General features: G+C 35.6%; 1 protein-coding gene across 1 annotated transcript in view; it reads left to right on the top strand.

Moving 5' to 3' along the window:
- The window catches only part of LOC136041104 (phosphatidylinositol 3-kinase regulatory subunit alpha-like), a 271,528-nt gene that overhangs the window by 51,599 nt on the left and 199,733 nt on the right, over positions 1-20,196 (top strand). Inside the window, exon 4 of the mRNA XM_065725659.1 lies at positions 4,494-4,541. Within this exon, the coding sequence (XP_065581731.1) occupies positions 4,494-4,541 (48 nt within the window). The remainder of the gene's footprint in view (positions 1-4,493; positions 4,542-20,196) is intronic.

Raw genomic sequence — 20,196 nt, 5'->3', positions numbered from 1 at the left:
AAAATATCAACACCATCTACCGTTTGGCGACACTCGGCATTTTTCAGTGTAATAATGAAAATAATATTTATTAGTGTAATTGGTACATTTAGGGTAGTAATAAGCATCTGATTCCAGTTCCTGACAGAAAAATGATTACAGAGCTTGAAAAAATGCCAATTATTGTTACACGCTATATTGCTTTGTCGACACTAGCGCCAGTTCCGCTCTTGTAAGTTATTAAATAAAAAAAACAAGTTTTTTTAACTGAAAGTAAGGAGCGACATTAAAACTTAAAACGAACAGAAATTACTTCGTATATGAAAGAGGCTGCTTCCTCATCAACGCCCCGCTCTTTACGCTAAAGTTTGACTCTGTCTCTCAATTCTTCTTTTTAAAACAGTAAAAAACTTTAGCGTAAAGAGCGGGGCGTTGATGAGGAAGCAGCCTCTTTCATATACGAAGTAATTTCTGTTCGTTTTAAGTTGTAATGTCGCTCCTTACTTTCAGTTAAAAAAACTTGTTTTTTTTATTTAATTTCTGAACGTTTTTGAATCAATGCATGTTTTGATTTTGGCTCTCCGCAGAGGAGTAATTAAAACGAAATTTGCATTTTTTTTTTTTTTGGCTAAATGGCTTTCTCATAATTTTTATCAAATGATTTTGAGAAAAAAAGAGCGGGGGAGGAAGCCTAGTTGCCCTCCGATTTTTTGGTTAATTAAAATGGCAACTAGAACTTTTAATTTTTTACGAATATTTTTATTAGTAAAAGATTTACGTAACTTATAAATTAGCTTACGTAAAGAACTTTTGTATTCTCATATTTTTATTACATATATGAGGGGGTTCGCCCCCTAGTCAGATCCTCGCTCTTTACACTAAAGCTTAAATTTTGTCCCAATTCATTAAGAATGACCCAAGAATCACAAAAGCCGTAGAATAAATAGTTGAAATTACTAGAAATACTTTAACGTAAAGAGCGAGGTATTAGGAGGAGGTGAGCCCCTCAAATGGGTAATAATTTCTGTTTGTTTTAAGTTTTAATGCTGTTCCTTACTTCCAGCTGAAAGATTTTTTTATATTTATTTTTTCATTGTGTTTTTAAATAATGCTAGTAAATCCTGCGCTCCCTTCATGGAGATTTTCTTCCCCCATGACAAATTATCGATGGAAAGTTCCCCCAGCATATCCCCCTCTTCTCAACCCCTCCCCCAACCAAAAAAATCCTCCTGAAAACGCCTATATACTTCCCAATAACCATTACTGTATGTAAGCATTGGTCAAAGTTTGTAACTTGTTGCCCCTCCCATGGGGACTGTGGCGGAGTAAGTCGTCCCCAAAGACATAGTTATAAGGTTTTTCGACTACGCTGAATAAAATGGCTTTCTCAGAACTTTGATCCGTTGACTTTGGTAAAATAATTAGCGTGGGAGGGGGCCTAGGTGCCCTCCAATTTTTTTGGTCACTTAAAAAGGGCACTAGAACTTTTTATTTCCGTTAGAATGAGCCCTCTTGCAACATTCTAGGACAACTGGGTCGATACGATCACCCCTGGGAAAAAAAAACAAATAAACAAATAAACACGCATCCGTGATCTGCCTTCTGGCAAAAAATACAAAATCCCACATTTTTGTAGATAGGAGCTTGAAACTTCTACAGTAGAGTTCTCTGATACGCTGAATCTGATGGTGTGATTTTCGTTAAGATTCTATGACTTCTAGGGGGCGTTTCCCCCTATTTTCTAAAATAACGCAAATTTTCTCAGGCTCGTAACTTTTGATGGGTAAGACTAAACTTGATGAAACTTATATATTTAAAATCAGCATTAAAATGCGATTCTTTTGATGTAGGTATTGGTATCAAAATTCCATTTTTTAGAGTTTTGGTTACTATTGAGCCGGGTCGCTCCTTACTACAGTTCGTTACCACGAACTGTTTGATCCACACTATTTGCCTTGTCCCTTGAAGAATTTTTAGTGTATGCCTTTGCGGAGAAGTAGAACTATCTGAGTCAACCCTAAGAGTGAACAATGGGTATGGTCTTTTCGGGAAGACATCCCTTTCCAGGAATCGTGTACACCAGGTCGTACCTGCGTGGCAGAAGTGTGCGTAGTATGGTGGAAGCTGTGCCAACCGGGGGGAAACTATGCCGAGCGTGGCAGACCTGTATGCACACTTTCAGTTATGAGATGAACACCAGCTGGCGGGAAGTGCGTGCCCTCCAGGTGTTTTATGTTTAGAATGAGTATTTAGAAAGACTTCGGTTTGACTAATTTATCTACATTTTTGAGGGGACAAGTGAATGCTATGGACTAAACCTGTTCCATTCATGGTTTCGCTAAGGTTGCCAATTTTTTTTTTCTTCGGAAGTTTATTTGGCGTCCCGATGAAAGTCATACATTAATGACTAGCCTAGTTTTGAACAAATGGAATGAAGAAAAATAAAAGTTGAAGAAATTAAGTCAAATGTAAATTATTTTTGACGTTGGCTTTTTTTATGTTTAATTTAATGCTGGTGTTCTGTTTGGTTCCTAGTTTTTCTTTTTTTTTCTTTAAAATACTCCACGAGTGTCATATTCTCTTCTTCTTCGTTTGATGTGAGTTAAAATAGATTACTATTGTTGTGAATACTAAGACGAAATTATAAACTCAGACTGTCAGATGCTGTAACCAGGAATGTTCTGTACTCCTCCCCCACCACTTCAATATGAAAAATGCTGTGAAAATTCGCGGTTTTGGTTATGTAATACCTGAAAATGACATAACAAGCCTTTCCATAAACCACAAATAGAAATCCTGCAAAACTTTCCAAACCTACATATATTCCAACTGCCACGGAAAACATAATATAGGCTTATTTAAAATTTTTCTCTTTTCTGGTTGTAACTTTGAAAAGCCAAAAATTGCCGAGACTTTACAGGGGATTCAGGCCATTTTCAATTAAACAATATATCTACTTTCCTTAGTTCTTACTTCTAACCATGATTATTATGGTAATATTTTCGAGCTAAAATTGTTTTTAATAGACCGCAAATAACCCTCAACATATTTAGAGAGTTTGAGAAAGAGGGAAGCTTGGTGACACTCTTATTTCTGTAACTTTGATTAGCCTTGTGGAATTACTTTTAGTTGTATTGTTGCCAAAAGCGTATCCAAGTTTTGTTCGGGGGGGGGGGGGTTGAATGTGTTTATACGAAAAAACGTATACAAAGCTTGTTTATATGCATTTTTGTTACGTTTTTACGAGTCGGACAAAAAATTTGGGTTGGGAGTTCAAACCTGGAACCCCCCCCTGGATACGGGCTTTGTTGTTGCTGATGTCATTACAAAAAATACTGCTCGAAATGTACATTGTTTCAGTAAAGTGCAAATGATGCTATTACCATTAGAAAATTTAGGGACGGTAGCTCCACTCCCATTTCTAGTAATTTCTGTTCAGTTTGGGTGTGACTTGACTATTCATTTAAATTCCTGTTTGTTTAGTACTCTATTTTTTATTTACAGCTGTGCACATTATCCTGCTACTACCGTTAGAAAATTGAGGGACCGTAGCTCCACTCCCATTTGGGGTAATTTCTGTTCATTTTGCGTTTGACTTGATTATTCATTTAAATTTCTGTTTGTTTAGGACTCTATTTTTCATTTACAGCTGTGTACATTATCTCCACGTTCCGACGTGATTTTTTTTTTTAAATTTCCTTTCGTTTTGAATTTCATTTACTAATTGATTGTTATTTTTATCCATTAAATTATTATATGAATCTAATTGGGCTCGTCTTAGATCCTAATATGGCTCTTTACTTTTCTTTGAATGACTTCTTTACCGAAATTTTGCCGAAATTTTGCTTTTGCTAATTTCAAGACCGTATCCAAGGGGGGGAGGCATTAGGGGGTTTTCAACACCCCCCTTACCGAAATGTTCGTCTGACTCGAAAAAGGGTAACAAAAATGGATATAAATAAATTTTTATGTTTTTTAGGTTTTTCGTATAACCCCCCTCCCCCCCCCCCAAATAAACGTTTTTTCGTATAACCCCCCCAAATAAAAAAAATTCTGGATACGGCCCTGGCTGATTTAAACCAATCATGTTTTTCATAGAATTATCTAATTCAGTGAGCAATTCTATGAACAATTCTTATTGGCTCAAAGTATTGCTAGCTATATCTCGGCTTTATAAAGTTTCACTGTGAAATGGCCTTTAAAAGCCATTACTCTAGTTCGTTTCACATTTTTTTCTCTTTCTAGCGTTTCCAAATCAGACTAAAAAATAACACAGTTTTTCATTCCATTGACAAATTTTGAATCCAATATAGAGATTAGTTGTGTTAAATTTATATTTACTTTAATTTAAACTGGGTATGGATAGTGCCTTTAGATGTGCGTCACCACATCACCTTGTACAGCTTATCCCGCTGGGACCCATAGCGTAAATCTTTTAAACAGATTGGAGACAAAAACTTTCATCCTCGCTCTATGCCCCCTCATTTTTATGATATTCTCTGTTCTTATTTTAGGTAAGGACTATATTTGGGGGTCTGGGAAAGTCGCCGTGCAATGTGAAGGTATGTTTTTTCTGTTATTTTATATCTTGGTAATTCAAAATCTTTGCTTTGGGTAATGTACTAGCATTTGATAATGAAATAGTTTGGCCCTGTATAACCTTACTATTTTAATGTTTGATAAAAAATAGGAAAACTATTGGTGTTCATTAAAGTCTAATCTACTTATATTTTTGAGTTTTTGATCCCCCTCCCCTGATTTTTATGAAATAAAACATAAAAAATTTCAGAAAATTAAATGCACAATAATATGTAGTACTGACCGTATTGCTCTACGCAGGACTATGGGAGTCAATTTACTTGCTTTAACATAATATTGAGGCACAATAATATGTTGATTCTTGTATTTAATGTAGTTAGTAGGCTACAAATATTTATTTAACTTTTATTAATTATACTTAAGTATTTTTAACAACTTTAACTATTAAACTATTATTTTTTATATATAATATATTTTATACATTTATTGTATAAAATTATATTATATATATTTTATATGTTATACTATTTTATATATTTTTATATTATTTTTTTTATATTATTATTTTTATATATTATTTTTAACTATTAACTGTTTTAACTATTTATTATCAATTAATTTAACTATTTATTTGACTTTTTATTAATTAACTATTTCATGTAGATAATTTAATTTAGTTAATTTAATTAACGTGTAGTTAAAGAGTCCGGCGGCCCACTGTGTCTTTTTTTTTGTTCTTCTTTTTATAAAGAATGGAAATCTTTCTAAGATAAGAAATTGACTCGTATTACCAATCCTTACAGTAGTTCTATTTTATTGAACAGACTCATCCAAGACTTATAGTAATGTCAATACATTGTTGATTAGATGATCAGTTTTGATCATTACATTCATTATCCCTATTTCAATTTCTAATTGATACATTTTTACCCATTGTTTTGTCATGGTCATTGTCTACTACGTATGATGGCCAGTTTTACTTCATACAGGGTGGCCTTCGCTCACTACGCCACTGCTACTTCTTGACAGTGGCACCAATTGGAGTGGGGGAGGATATTTAGCCCTAGTTTGGTGAAAATCCATTATTTTTAACGGTAAAAGCAGATACATTTTTTGATATTTTTATTCAATAGAAATAAGAAAATTACAAATTCACCCCGCTAGATTTGGTGCCATTGGGTGGAAGAGTCCCTTAAAAAATTTGAGAACTGGCTGTGACTCCTTTCCTTTTGAGGCGTTAAAGTGCGGAAGCTTATGCTTTTTTGTCTTTTACTGAATTAATTTAGCCTCAATTTTACGAAACTACTACCTCTCTTTTTTTCGCCAAAAAAAAATGTAATAATCAATCAAAGCACATCCTAGCTGATCTCTAGTAAATGTTCTCGAAATTCCTAATCTGTCGTTGCTGGGAGCTTTCTTGTATGTAATGCTAATGATTAAATTAGATGATTAAATTAAATTAATCTTGTATGTAATGCTAATGATTAAATTAGATGATTAAATTAAATTAATCTTGTATGTAATGCTAATGATTAAAGCCACCGTCGTTTTAGCCCCCTTCCAAAATACCCCTTTTTTTAGCTTATGATAGGGCAAATAAATTAACACAGTATTCGATTTCCCTTGTCCTAAAGTCGAAATTCTAGATTTCGCATTTAGGATTCCATTGTTATTCTTTAAAGTGTCAATAATGATTAGATCAGGGAAAATATTTTCTCTTAAAAATTTTCCTGAAAAAAATATTTAGGCTTAATTTAATGTCTCTTTTTTTCGCTTCTTTTATAAATTTCGCTACCCCCCCCCAACCCTTCGTTCAAAACAAAAAAAAAATGCTGCGATAGTCTATATTCGTCAATCGCATCAGTGAGTGATTTTAGCTACTGTTTTGTTCACACAGGATTTTCAAGTTGCCCAACATTTATTTGCAAAATATTCAATTTGCAAGAGCATTGTCGGAATGGATTAGGAGGATGTTTTGCTGCCATGTTTTCAGGACAAAAACTGCAATTTTTGTGTTCTTTTTCCCTTTTCCCCTAAATGATTTTGTTGAACTACTACTAATACTAATAACAACTCACCGCAGCATCAAGCCGCCTGAGGCCAACACAGCTACGCACACTCCTCCTCCATCCCAATCTGTTCAAGGCCTCCCTCTTTACACCCTCCCACGAAGTTCCCATTTCGTTTAAATCTTTCTTTATGACATCCTCCCACCCAAGACGAGGACGATGTGCTTTCCGTTTAGCTCTAGACGGTTGGTCGAAAAGATCAATCTTCGGAAAAATGTCATCCTTCATCCGAAGAACGTGCCCTAACCATCTCAAGCTTTCTTTGGACAGCCCTAATTAGGTTCCCGGTCAAATGATTTCCAGTAATAATTGAACCTTCCATTACTGTTGCTGTTGTGTTAGAAAACTACTAGAATCAGTTGCATGGTATAGGTTGAATTTTTCCATCTTGATAAATTAAGAGCCGGCCACTCGTAAATTTTTTTCGCTACTAATTTGCCAAATAGACACCAATTTGCAAAGAAAATGGCTGCACATGGAGCTTGCAAAATTGTCTAGTTTTCGTTGCTGATTTACAAAAGCGGCACCGTATCTCATCAGGATCATTTAAAGAAAAGAAGAAAACGAAGCGAAAGATATCAAACGTGAAACAAAGTCAGGCAGAGATGTCTGTTCAGAGTTCTATTTACCAATAAATACCATTTGGAAACACATTGTTCTTGTTCCTCCTTGAAAGGCTCCATGACCAGGGATACAAGGGGGAAATTAGGGTACAATATAAGCAACAACAGTAATAACAAAAAAAGGAACATTCGCTAAAAACAACATATAAGAGTAAAAAGAGACCATACCTGAGGCCTGGGAGTCAAAGCGCAGAGAAGACCAGCATGTATCATAAAATAAACACTTGCGGACACCGACTTCACAGAGGAGAAACAAGACTATTCTGTTTGATTCTTAACTAAACGGCCCTTAAGTATAATTTTAGAAGTCCCAAACAAGTTTTATTGATTTAACCTGTTGTAAGTTGTTTCTTCTTATATATTTTTGTATTGCTGGAGACGGCCCTTGGACATAGGGCCGAAATATACATTCTAATTTGTTTCCCACTGTCTTGAGAAATTCCCTATTGTTCTTCTTGTTTTTGTTGCTTGTGATGGAAAGGCAGTGTGGTCTTCGTTGCTATTTAAATGTAAATATACTGAGGATAACCAAAGGGGCTGGGGCTTGAGGATTGAAGCCCCCCTCAGAGGTCTTGCCTTAAGAAATATATCCTTAACATTATAGAAAACTTGGTATTTTGAAATATTTGTTTGGCTGTTTTGAAGTTTTTTGAAATATTAATGTAGATAAGCACCGATTTGTTGCTTTAAACTGTGTTTTGGGGTATTCACTGCGATTTTAAATAATATTCCCCCTTCTCAAGAAGTACACAAGTTCGATTTTTTTTTTCTACTTATTTAAAGTTCTTAACTTATTCATAAGGGGAATATAAGATCAAGACTTTTCTTGAATTCCATTACCCCTATCCCCTAGAAAAATCCTTTCGAGTCTCCTCATCATCCTAAAAAAAAAAAAAAAAAAAAAAAAAAACTAAGATTCCAAATTTCTAAGCTAATTGATTTTAATTTATGTTGCTTGTTTTACCTTGTTTTACCTTATGTTGCTTGTTTTACTTGTTTATGTTGCTTGTGTTGATTTATGTTTATTGGAAAAATACGCCTTTTTTCTTTGAAATTGTATCAGCTAGATCATTCGCGTGTTCGATTCTCTGTTAGTTTTAAAATCATGTAGACTGCATTAGACCACTAGTTCATACGGCTGAATCCCCCTTGTGCTGTAAAAGACATATCCCCAAATATTGCAGTAAGTCTAGTATTTTTGATATATCTAGTTGTCAATTATGAGTTTTTTTTTAATGATAAATGTTCAAAAAATCTACTTTAAATTGCGAAATTTTTTGCTTTATATTGCGTATTTGTGTAATTATGGCGACTTTAATGACTTTTTTCCTGACACATTTTCGTGAATTAATAAGCCCATTTAAGATTAAATAAAAAATTAAGTTTTTTTTAGCTGAAAGAAAGAAAGGCATTAAAACTTACAGAAATTACTCCGTATATGAAAGGGGCTATTCCCTCTTCAACGCCTCGCTCTTTACGCTAAAGTTTGACTCTTTCTCTCTACTTTTTAGAACAGTAAAAAACTTTAGCGTAAATAGCAGGGCGTTGAGGAGGGAACAACTCGTTTCATATACGGAGTAATTTCTGTTCGTTTTAAGTTTAATGTCGCTCCTTACTTTCAGTTAAAAAAACTTGTTTTTTTTTTTATTTAATTTCTGAACGTTTTTGAATTAATGAATGTTTTGATTTTGGCTCTCCACACATAAATAATCAAAACGAAATTTGCATATTAATTTTTTTTGGCTGAATGACTTTGTCTTAGTTTTTATCGACCGATTTTGAGAAAAAAAGAGCGGGGAAGGAGGCTCAGTTGCCCTCCAATATTTTGGTTACTCAAAAAGGCAAATAGAACTTTAAATTTTTAACAAACGTTTTCTATTCGTAAAAAATATACATAACTTACGAATCAACTTACGTAACGAACTTCTATACTCGTAGGTTTCTATTACTTTTATGAGGGGGTTCGCCCCTTCGTCAATACCTTGCTCTTTACACTGAAGCCTAAATTTTGTCCCAATTCCTTAAGAAGGACTCCTGAATCACAAAGGCCGTAGAATAAATAGTTGAAAATGCTAAAAATACTTTAGCATAAAGAGCGAGGTATTAGGAGGAGGTGAATCCTGTATGCGTAATAATTTATGTTCGTTTTAAGTTTTAATGCTGTTCCTTACTCTCAGTTGAAAAAAACTTTTTCATATTTATTTTTTTTATTGTTTTTTTTTAATAATGCTTGAAAATCCTGTGCTTCCTTCATGGAAATTCTCTTACCCAATGACAATTCCTCCATAGAAAGATCCCCTCACATAACCCTCTCACCTCAACCCCTCCTCCCCCAACCAAAAAAAAATCCCTTGAAACCGTCTGTACACTTCCCAATAACCATTACTATATGTAAACACTGGTGAAAGTTTGTAACTTGCAGCCCCTCCCACGGGGACTGTGGTGGAGTAAGTCGTCCCCAAGGACATAGTTATTAGGCTTTTCGACTATGCTGAATAAAATGGATATCTCATAATTTTTATCCGGTGATTTTGGGAAAAAATGAGCGCTGGAGGAGGCCTAGGTGCCCTCCAATTTTTTTTGGTCACTTATAAAGGGCACTAAATCTTTTAATTTCCATGAGAATGAGCCCACTCGCTACATTCTAGAGCCACTGGGTCGATACGATCACCCCTGGAAAAAACAAAAAACAAACAAACAAATAAACACGCATCCGTGATCTGTCGTCTGGCAAAAAGTAAAAAATTCCACGTTTTTGTAGATGGGAGTTTGAAACTTCTACAGTAGAGTTCTATGGTACGCTGAACCTGGTGGGATGATTTTCGTTAAGATTCCATGACTTTTAGGGGGTGTTTCCTCCTATTTTCTAAAATAAGGCAAATTTTCTCAGGCTCGTAACTTCTGATGGATGAGACTAAACTTGATGAAACTTATATATTTAAAATCAGCATTAAAATGCAATTCTTTTGATGTGACTATTGGTATCAAAATTCCGTTTTTCAGAGTTTCGGTTGCTATTGAGCCGGGTCGCTCCTTACTACAGTTCATTACCACGAACTTTTTGAACAACAAACAAATTCATGACCATGGATTGTCAGTTAAATTGGCATATACTGATATTTCTTCGTTAAGGTTTTGATATTTTTATTTTTGAAAGTAAGAAAGGTGAAAACATTTCGAGCGTATTTTGTTTTCAGTAAAGCGCAAATTGTGCTCTGGTCTTGAGAAGGCATAGGGGTTGTCAGCCCAACTCATGTTAATTTTTGCTCGTTTTGAGTTTGACTCGGTTATTTATTGTATGATTTAGATAAACAAAATAGGTTTAAAACATTTTAACTTTATTGGGGTTGTCAAAGACGTAATTTCCGGACCTTTCAACTACACTGTACAAAATGGCTATCTAAGAATTTTGATTAGATGTGTTTTGGGAATTGATGGGCGTGGGGGGGGGGGCTTTTTTCCCTGAAGTCACTTTTGACTTATAAAAAAGGCACTAGCCCTTTCAATTTCCAATTGAATGAGTCTTTTTCGAAGTTTCTATGACAGGTAAGGCCATCTAAAAATTTCTATCAGATGATTTGGAGGGGTAGGGATAATCCACCCTCCGACCGCTCTGAAACTTAAAAAGGGCACTAGAACTATTGATTACCAATCCAACGAGCTCCCTCCAAAGTCTAAACGATCGCCCTATCTATATATACCTTATATGCCTCCAGGGCATAACTTACCTTTCCTGAGGGCCGTTGGGGTGGGGGGGGGGGTTTATCCTCAAACACATAATTTTCGGTCTTTTCAATTACGTTGAACGAAATGGCTATCTCGAAATTTTGATTGAATGTGTTTGGGGAAACGAAGAGCATGGGAGGGGGGTTAGATACCTTCCAATCACTTTCGACTATTAAAAAGGCGCTGGCCCTTCCAATTTCGAATTGAATGAGATGTTTTCGAAGTTTCTGCGATAACAAATGGCTATCTCACAATTAAAATCAGATGCATTTCGAGAAAATACGAGGTGTTGGAGGGGGTTTCATCGTCAAAGACACAATTTTTGGACCTTCCATTCACATTGAACAAAATGGCTTTCTCAAAACTTTGATTGGATGTGTTTGGGAAAATGGTGAGCGTGGGAGGGGGGTTACTTGCCCTCCAATCACTTTCGACTATTGAAAATAGCCCTTTGAATTTCGAATCGAATGAGCTTTTTTCGAAGTTTCTACGACAACAAACAGCCATCTCAAAATTTCTATCAGATGCATTTCAGGAAAAGGGACCCTTGCCCAGGGGGCTCTGGGGGGTGTGATCCTCAAAAAGACATAATTTCTTGATTTTTCAACCACATTGAACAAAACGCCTATGTCAAAATTTTGATTGAATGTGTTTCGGGAAATGGCGGGCGTACAAGGGATGATAGTCACCCTCTAAATATTTTTGATTATGAAAAAAGGCACAAGCCCTTCTAATTTCCAATCAAATGAGCCCTTTTCGAAGTTTATACGAAAACTTCTTCGATACGAAGTTCCCTGGTCTCAAAGACAAAAAATACCATCAAACCCCAAAAAAAAAAAAAAAAAATATATTGTGCCCACATCGCTCTTACTTAGGCAGCGCTATTGCCTATCAAACAGTTCGTGGTAACGAATTGTAGTAAGGAGCGACCCGGCTCAATAGTAACCGAAACTATAAAAAATGGAATTTGGATACCAATAGTTACATCAAAAGAATCGTATTTTAATGCTGATTTTAAATATATAAGTTTCATCAAGATCAGTTATACCCATCAAAAGTTACGAGCCTGAGAAATTTGCTTCATTTTAGAAAATAGGGGGCGGACACCCTCTAAAAGTCATACAATCTTAACGAAATCACACCATCAGATTCAGCGTATCAGAGAACCTTATTGTAGAAGTTTCAATCTCCTATCTACAAAAATGTGGAATTTCGCATTTTTTGCCAGAAGACAGATCACGGATGCGTGTTTATTTGTTTGTTTTTTTATTTGTTTTTTTTTCCCAGGGGTGTTCGTACCGACTGAGTGGTCCTAGAATTTCATGAGAGGGCTCATTCTAGCGGAAATTAAAAGTTCTAGTGCCCTTTTTAAGTGATCAAAAAAATTGGAGGGCACCTAGGCCCCTCCCACGATCATTTTTTCCCAAAAGTCACCGGATCAAAATTTTGAGATAGCCATTTTATTCACCATAGTCGAAAAACCTATTAACTATGTCTTTGGGGACGACTTACTAGCCTGCAGTCCCAGTGGGAGGGGCTGCAAGTTACAAACTTTGACCTGTGTTTACATATAGTTATGGTTACTGGGAAGTGTACAGGCGTTTTCAGGGGGATTTTTTGGTTTAGGGGGGAGAGTTGAGGGGGGTGTTACGTGGGAGGATATTTCCATGGAGAAACTTCTTATGGGGGAAGAAAATTTCAATAAAGGGGGCGGAGGATTTTCTAGTATTATTTGAAAAAGCAATGGAAAAATAAATATGAAAAGTTTTTTATACTGAAAGTAAGGAGCAGCATTAAAACCTAAAACAAACAAAAATTATTACGCATATGAGGGGTTTACCTCCTCGTTATACCTCACTGTTTACGCTAACGTATTTTTAGTAATTTCAACTATTTATTCTACGGCCTTTGTGATTCAGAGGTCATTCTTAAGGAATTAGGACAAAATCTAAGCTTTAGTGTAAAGAGCGAGGTATCGACGAAGGTTGAACCCTCTCATATGCGCAATAAAAACAAACTAATATAGAAGGTCGTTACGTAAGTTAATTCGTAAGTTACTTATATTTTTTACCAATGAAAACATTTGTAAAAAATTAAAAGTTCTAGTTACTTTTTCAAGTAATCAAAAACTTGGAGGGCAACTAGGCCTCCTCCCTCGCTCCTTTTTCTCAAAATTTTCCGATTAATTGCAATTAATGAATATGCAAATTTCTTTTTAATTATTTATGTGTGGAGAGCCAAGATCAAAACATGCATTAATTCAAAAATGCCCAGAAATTAAATAAAAAAACAGTTTTTTTTTTAATGAAAGTAAGGAGCAACATTAAAACTTAAAACGAACAGAAATTACTCCGTATATGAAAGGGGCTTTTCCTCCTCAACGCCCCGCTATTTACGCTAAAGTTTCTTACTGTTTTAAAAATAGAGTTAAAAGAAAGAGTCAAACTTTAGCGTAGAGAGCGGGGCGTTGAGGACGAAAAGCCCCTTTCATATACGGAGTAATTTCTGTTTGTTTTTAGTTTTAATGTTGCTCCTTACTTTCATTTAAGAAAACTTGTTTTTTTTTTATTTAATGACAATCAAAGAGTGGTGAATGCCCGTGGTGACTCGTCCTCCAAGTATATTTAACCTTTTTCACACCTTACTGACCCTCTTTGAGATTGTGGCTCTACCCCTTTACTCCATTCTTACTATTACTGCTGTTTTTTAAGCTGTTGATTTTTGGATATAGTACTATCATCGCTCTTTTATTAGAATAATAAAAGAGTGGTGAATATACGTGGTTAATCGTCCTCCAAGTATATTTAAGCTTTTTCATACCTCACTGACCGAACTTTGAGATTGTGGCTCGACCCCTGTACTCCTTTCTTACTATTACTGATGTTTCTTTAGCTGTTGATGAAGTAGTATAGTACTTTATTTGCTTATTTATTAGTATAATAAAAGAGTTGTGAATGGACGAGGTGAATCGTCTTCCAAGTATGTTTAAGCTTTTCCCACCTCATTGACCAAACTTTGAGATTGTGGCTCTATCCCTTTACTCCATTCTTATCATTACTGATATTTCATTAAACTGTATATTTTTTAAACGTCCTCCAAATATATTTGAGCTTTTTCAAACCTCACTTACCAAACTTTGAGATTGTGGCTCTACCCCTTTACTTCATTCTTACTATTACTGAGGAGATGCCCACTTTCAGAGATCGCGTACACTAGGTGGCGTGTGCCAAGCGTGATGGAAGTGTGGCAAGATTGGCGTAAATGTGCCAAGAATGATGGAACTCTGCGGCAGATCTTATATATGCACCAAGTGGCGTAAATTGGGTGTCCCTTCAACTGCTGAAGGTTGTAAAATTGGTACATAAATGACACTTGAAATTTAGGGTTTCAATTTATGTCCTCCAAATGATCAGAATGAAGCAGGACTGCTGTCAAAACTCCAATTTAGTTGAGCGGGTTGATATAATAGACCTGTCAATCATTCTGATGAGAATAATCATTTTTTGAAATAGAATGACAAGGATTTTTGAAGAGGGCTATACTCAGGCTATCTGACAGAAAAAAAATAATATTCTTTTAACGTAATTACATATTTTATGTTAACATCTGTGTGGCCTACCAAGGATGGGCTGTAAGAAACCTATTAGATTATAGTGAAAGCATCTTGATTATTCACGGGGCTGGAGTTGCTCAAAAATAATTACAGAGTGCAAAAGATTGGGCTTAAGAAGATGCTGTAATGACCACACTTTGTATATTAGGCTATTGTTCTATTTCTTGTAAAATTATACGTTAATTTAAAGAGAGCGAAACTTTAAAAAAAAAAATCATCAACAATATTCAAATTGTGTGGAAATTAAATATAAAAAAACAAGTTTTTTATAACTGCAAGTAAAGAGCGACATTAAGACTTAAAACCAACAGTAACCATTCCGTATATGAAAGGGGTTGTTCCCTCCTCAACGCCCCGCTCTTTACGCTAAAGTTTGACTCTTTTTCATGACTGTACTTTTAATAAAATTCAAAAACTTCAGCGCAAAAACTTCTCCTTACTTGCAATTAAAAAAACTTGTTTATTTTTTTATTTAGTTTCTGAACGTTTTTGAATTAATGCATGTTTTGGTTTTGGCTCATCTCACATGAATAAATAAACGAAATTTGCATGTTAATTTTTTTTGCTATATGGCTTTCTCATAGTTTTGATCCGACGATTTTGATAAAAAAGGGGTGGGCAAGGAGGCCTAGTTACCCTCCAATTTTTTGTTACTTAAGAATACAACTAGATTTTTTTATTGTTTTACGAATGTTTTTGTTAGTAATAAACATACTTACTTTACGAATTAACTTACGTAACGAACTTCTATATTTGTGTATTTTTATTACGTATATGAGGGGGTTTGCCCCCTCGTAAATACCTCGGTCTTTACACTAAAGCTGGAATTTTTTCCTAAATCTTTAAGAATGACCCCTGAATCACAAAGGCCGTAGAATAAATAGTTGAAATTACTAAAAATACTTTAGCGTAAAGAGCAAGGTATTGTGGAGGAGACAAACCCCCTTATATACCTAATATCTTATGTTCGTTTTAAGTTTCTATGCTGTTCATTACTTCCAGTTGAAAAAAAATTATATATTTTCTCGTCGTTTTTATTTGAATAATGCTAGAAAATTTTGCGCCCCCTTCATGGAAATTCTCTTTCCTCGCGAAAAATTCCTCCATGGAAAGATCCCCCCACGTAGCCCCCTCCCCTCGTCGCACCCCCACCCCAACGCGAAGAATTCCCCCTGAAAAGGTCTGTACACTTCATAATAACCATTACTACATGTAAACAATGGTCAAAGCTTGTAACTTGCAACCCCTCCCCCGGGAACTGTGGGGGATTAAGTCGTCCCCAAAGACATATTTTTAGGTTTTCAACTAAGCTGAACAGAATGACTATCTCAAAATTTTGATCCAGTGAGTTTGGGGGAAAATTTGCGTGGGAGGGGGCCTAGGTGCCATCCAGTTTTATTGGTCACTTAAAAAGGGCACTAGAACTGTTAATCTCCGTCAGATTGAGCCTTCTCGCGACATTTTAGGACCACTGTGTCGATACGACCACCCCTGGTAAAAAAAAATAACAAACAAACAAATAAATAAACACGCATCCATGATCTGTCTTCTGGCAAAAAATATAAATTTCCACATTTTTGTAGATAGGAGCTTGAAACTTCTACAGTAGGGTTTTCTGATACGCTGAATCTGATGGTGTAATTTTCGCTAAAATTTTATGACTTTTAGGGGGTGTTTCCTCCTGTTTTTAAAAATAAGGCAAGTTTTCTCAGCCTCCTAACTTTTGATGGATAAGACTAAACTTGATGAAACTTAAAAATCAGCATTTAAAATGCGGTTCTTTTGATGTAACTATTGGTATCATAATTCCTTTTTTTAGAGTTTCGGTTAGTATTGAGCCGGGTCGCTCCTTAATACAGTTCGTTACCACGAACTGTTTTATAAAAATGATATCACGTACATATGCAATAGTTTTTTTTTCAGAGGGGAGGGGGAATAAAAAGATGTTTGGTAATTTGAATAAACAGTTCCAAGAAATATGAGAAAATTTGGGATATCGGCCGCCAAGGCCCAGGACCCCTTGTATATGAGCATGTATGAAAATACTAGTAAAAACAATATGATTGATTCCTGTCCAACCTAGTTGTTTTGGGTACCTTTGGGTACCCAGGCGTATCAGGGACCGGGCCAGATTAAACTAGAAATAGTTGTTTTCCCGATTTGACCATCTGGGGGGAGTGGGGGGCCCGTTAATTCGCAAAAAATAGAAAAATTGAAGTATTTTTTAACTTACGAACGGGTGATCGGATCTCAATGAAATTTGATATTTAGAAGGATATCGTGTCTCAGAGCTCTTATTTTAAACCCGACCGGATCTGGTGACATTGGGGGGGGTTTGGGGTGGGGGAACCTAAAATCATGGACAACACTTAGATTGGAGGGTTCGGGATGAAACTTGGTGGGAAAAATAAGCAGAAGTCTTAGATACGTGTATATAGATACGTGTATATAAAAGGATCTTGTGCTTTAAAGCTCTAATTTTAAATTCCGACCAGAATCTGTGACATTGGGGGGAGTTGGTGGGGGAAACCGGAATTCTTGGAAAACGTGAAAATTGGGGTATTTTTATCTTACGAATAGGTGATCGGATCTTAATGAAATTTGATATTTAGAAGGAATTCATGTCTCAGAGCTCTTATTTCAAATCCCGACCAGATCTTTTGACATCGGGGGGAGTTGGAGGGGAAAACTTGGAAAACACTTGGCGTGGAGGAATCGGGATGAAGCTTGGTGGATAGAATAAGCAAATGTCCTTGATACGTGATTGATGGAACCGTACTGGATTCACTCTCTTTGGGGGAGTTGGGGGGGTAGGGTTCAGTGATTTTGCGAGTTTGGTGCTTCTGGACGTGCTAGGACGATGAAAATTGGTAGGCGTGTCAGGGAGCTGCACAAATTGACTTGATAAAGTCGTTTTCCCAGATTCGACCATCTGGGGGGCTAAAGGGAGAGGAAAAATTAGAAAAAATCAAGTATTGATAACTTACGAATGGGTGATCGGATCTTAATGAATTTTTATATTTAGAAGGACATCGTGACTCAGAGCTCTTATTCTAAATCCTGACCGGCATTAAGCCTCTTATTTTCCTTTTAAATCAATCTATTGATTCATAGAATTTTGTTAGAGCTCATACCATATGATCTCTTGGCTCATAGCTCTTCTTGCCTCGTCACAAGTGCCATATGAGCTCTTAGCTATTGTTCTTCTTTTAAAACGTAATTTTAGTTCTTTGACATTGCCTTTAAAGTACTTGGAAAAAAAAAGAAAATAAATTGTGATTGTTTAAATTTGTCAATTGAAAACCTAGAAAGCCACCTATATCTTAAAAATTATGAAAACATCGGGAATTTATTTAATGAAAAATACTTCCGTATGCAGTTTTTTTTATTGTAGCGGGCTCCAAATTGAAAAAGAAAAGCTTAAGTGGAAAATCAGGAAAAAAAAAATCAAAAAATGTATTATATTTATGTATTTAGTGTATTAAATGGCATCTGATAGCTCAAGAAGATGCAGCTTTCCTTTGAAGATATATTTGTCTTTGGGAGTCTACATGTTGCTGCTGTTTAAATTTTTACGGGCGAAAAGTGTTTTCAATGTCAACTAATTAGTTTTGCCTCTGTATTTTTATGATTCAGCGTGGCAACACTGACATAAAAGTGGCATTGCTCTTCATGGTCTTGAAACATCCACCAACAAATCTTAGGAAAAATATAGGTTTTCAAATATGAATATACCTAAAATGGGTCCAAGGGACCAAATATGCTTTATTTTAATGTCCATGGTACTTTAAAAATGTGAGAGAAAACTTTCGAAAGCATATTGTTATGATATATAACCTTTTGTTTTGCTTCCAGTTATTGAAATTTTATTTTACTGGTGGCTGAAGGGGTACCTTAACTGATGATGTTTTATTTTACAGTAGTATCAATTCTAGTGGCCAAAGTTGTAGGGTTCCTATTTTTCTTTATATATATATATATATATATATATATATATATATATATATATATATATATATATATATATATATATATATATATATATATATATATATATATATATATATATATTTATATATACATCCACCTCACCCCGAAAAAAGTCATGGGTACCTGCTTCATGTTTTGATTTATGTCATTTCGTTGTGGCTATTTAGTCTTAGATCTAACGGACATGATTTTCTGTTTGAAATTGGCAGATTCTTGGATATTTTTGAAATGCTTGTAGCCTACACGGCAATAGTGCTTCTTAAAAAACAAGGTTAATTGCTTTTTGATAAATAAAGCGTTTTATCTTAGGTTAAATTTTATCTTTCTTGGGGCCGTTAAAGAATGCTTTGCTGCCATGGGTCATTTCACATTTCTTTTTTTTCAACTTTGTTCTTTAAGCAAAAGCTCGCTATTCCAAAACTGTCATATTTTGATTTATGTCTTTTCGTTATGGTAATTTAGTTTAAGATCTATTTGACATAATTTTTGCTTAGAGATTGGCAGTATCCATGTTTGCCGTGATCTAAATCAAAACACAGTTGCCCACGTTGCCCACGTCTGAAAATAACGACATATATCTGGGTTTGATCCATTTATAGGCATTAAAATAGCGTATGAGCTTGAAACACTATAGTCTAGTACTTGTTTTTATGGCACTTACCCGTCGGCCAAGTGCCATATAGCGATCGTAATTTCTGTCTGTCGGTCCCAGTTTTGCTAGTTCGGGCACTTCCAGATAAGCTAGGACGATGAAAGTTGGCAGGCGTATCAGGAACCGGACCAGATTAAATTAGAAATAGTCATCTCCCCGATTGGACAATCTGAGGGAGGGGGAGTGGAGGGACGGTTAATTTGGAAAAATTAGAAAAATGAGGTATTTTTAACTTACGAAGAGGTGATCGGATATTATTAAAAATAATATAAAAAAATAAAAAAAAATATTATATTTAGAAGGACCTTATGTGTAAGAGCACTTATTTAAATTTCAACCGTATCTGTTGACATTGGGGGAGTTGGAGGGGGAAACCGGAAATCTTGGGAAATGCTTTGAGCGGAGAGATCGGGATGAAACTTGGTGGGAAAAATAAGCACAATTCCTAGATACATGATTTACATAAACGGACCGGATCCGCTCTCTTTGGGGGAGTTGAGGGGGGGGGGGTAATTCTGAAAAATTAGAAAAAATAGATATTTTTAACTTTCGAACGGGGGATCGGATCTCAGTGAAATTTTATATTTAGAAGGATATCGTGTCTCAAAGCTCTTATTTTAAATCCCGAACAGATCTGGTGACATTGGGGAGAATTTGGGGGGGAACCTAAAATCATCGAAAACGCTTAGATTGGAGGGATCGGGATGAAACTTGGTGGGAAAAATAAGCAGAAGTATTCGATACGTGATTGAAATAATTGGAATGGATCCGCTCTATTGGGGGGGAGGTTTAATTCTGAAAAATTAGAAAAAATGACGAATTTTTAACTTACGAAGGAGTGATCGGATCTTCATGAAACTTCATATTTAGAAGGTTGCCCTTGGGCAACCTTGGGCTTTGTTGATGGTAATTGCTAATCGAATATCCCCTGTGTTCCCGTCGTCATTTATATATCCCCCATGTGCCCTTCCGGCGTCCCCGTTGTAGTTGTGTCCCTGTGTCCCG

Source organism: Artemia franciscana, chromosome 21, assembly GCF_032884065.1.
Source record: "Artemia franciscana chromosome 21, ASM3288406v1, whole genome shotgun sequence".
NCBI lineage: Eukaryota > Metazoa > Arthropoda > Branchiopoda > Anostraca > Artemiidae > Artemia > Artemia franciscana.
This window is presented reverse-complemented; position numbering and strand designations above follow the sequence as displayed.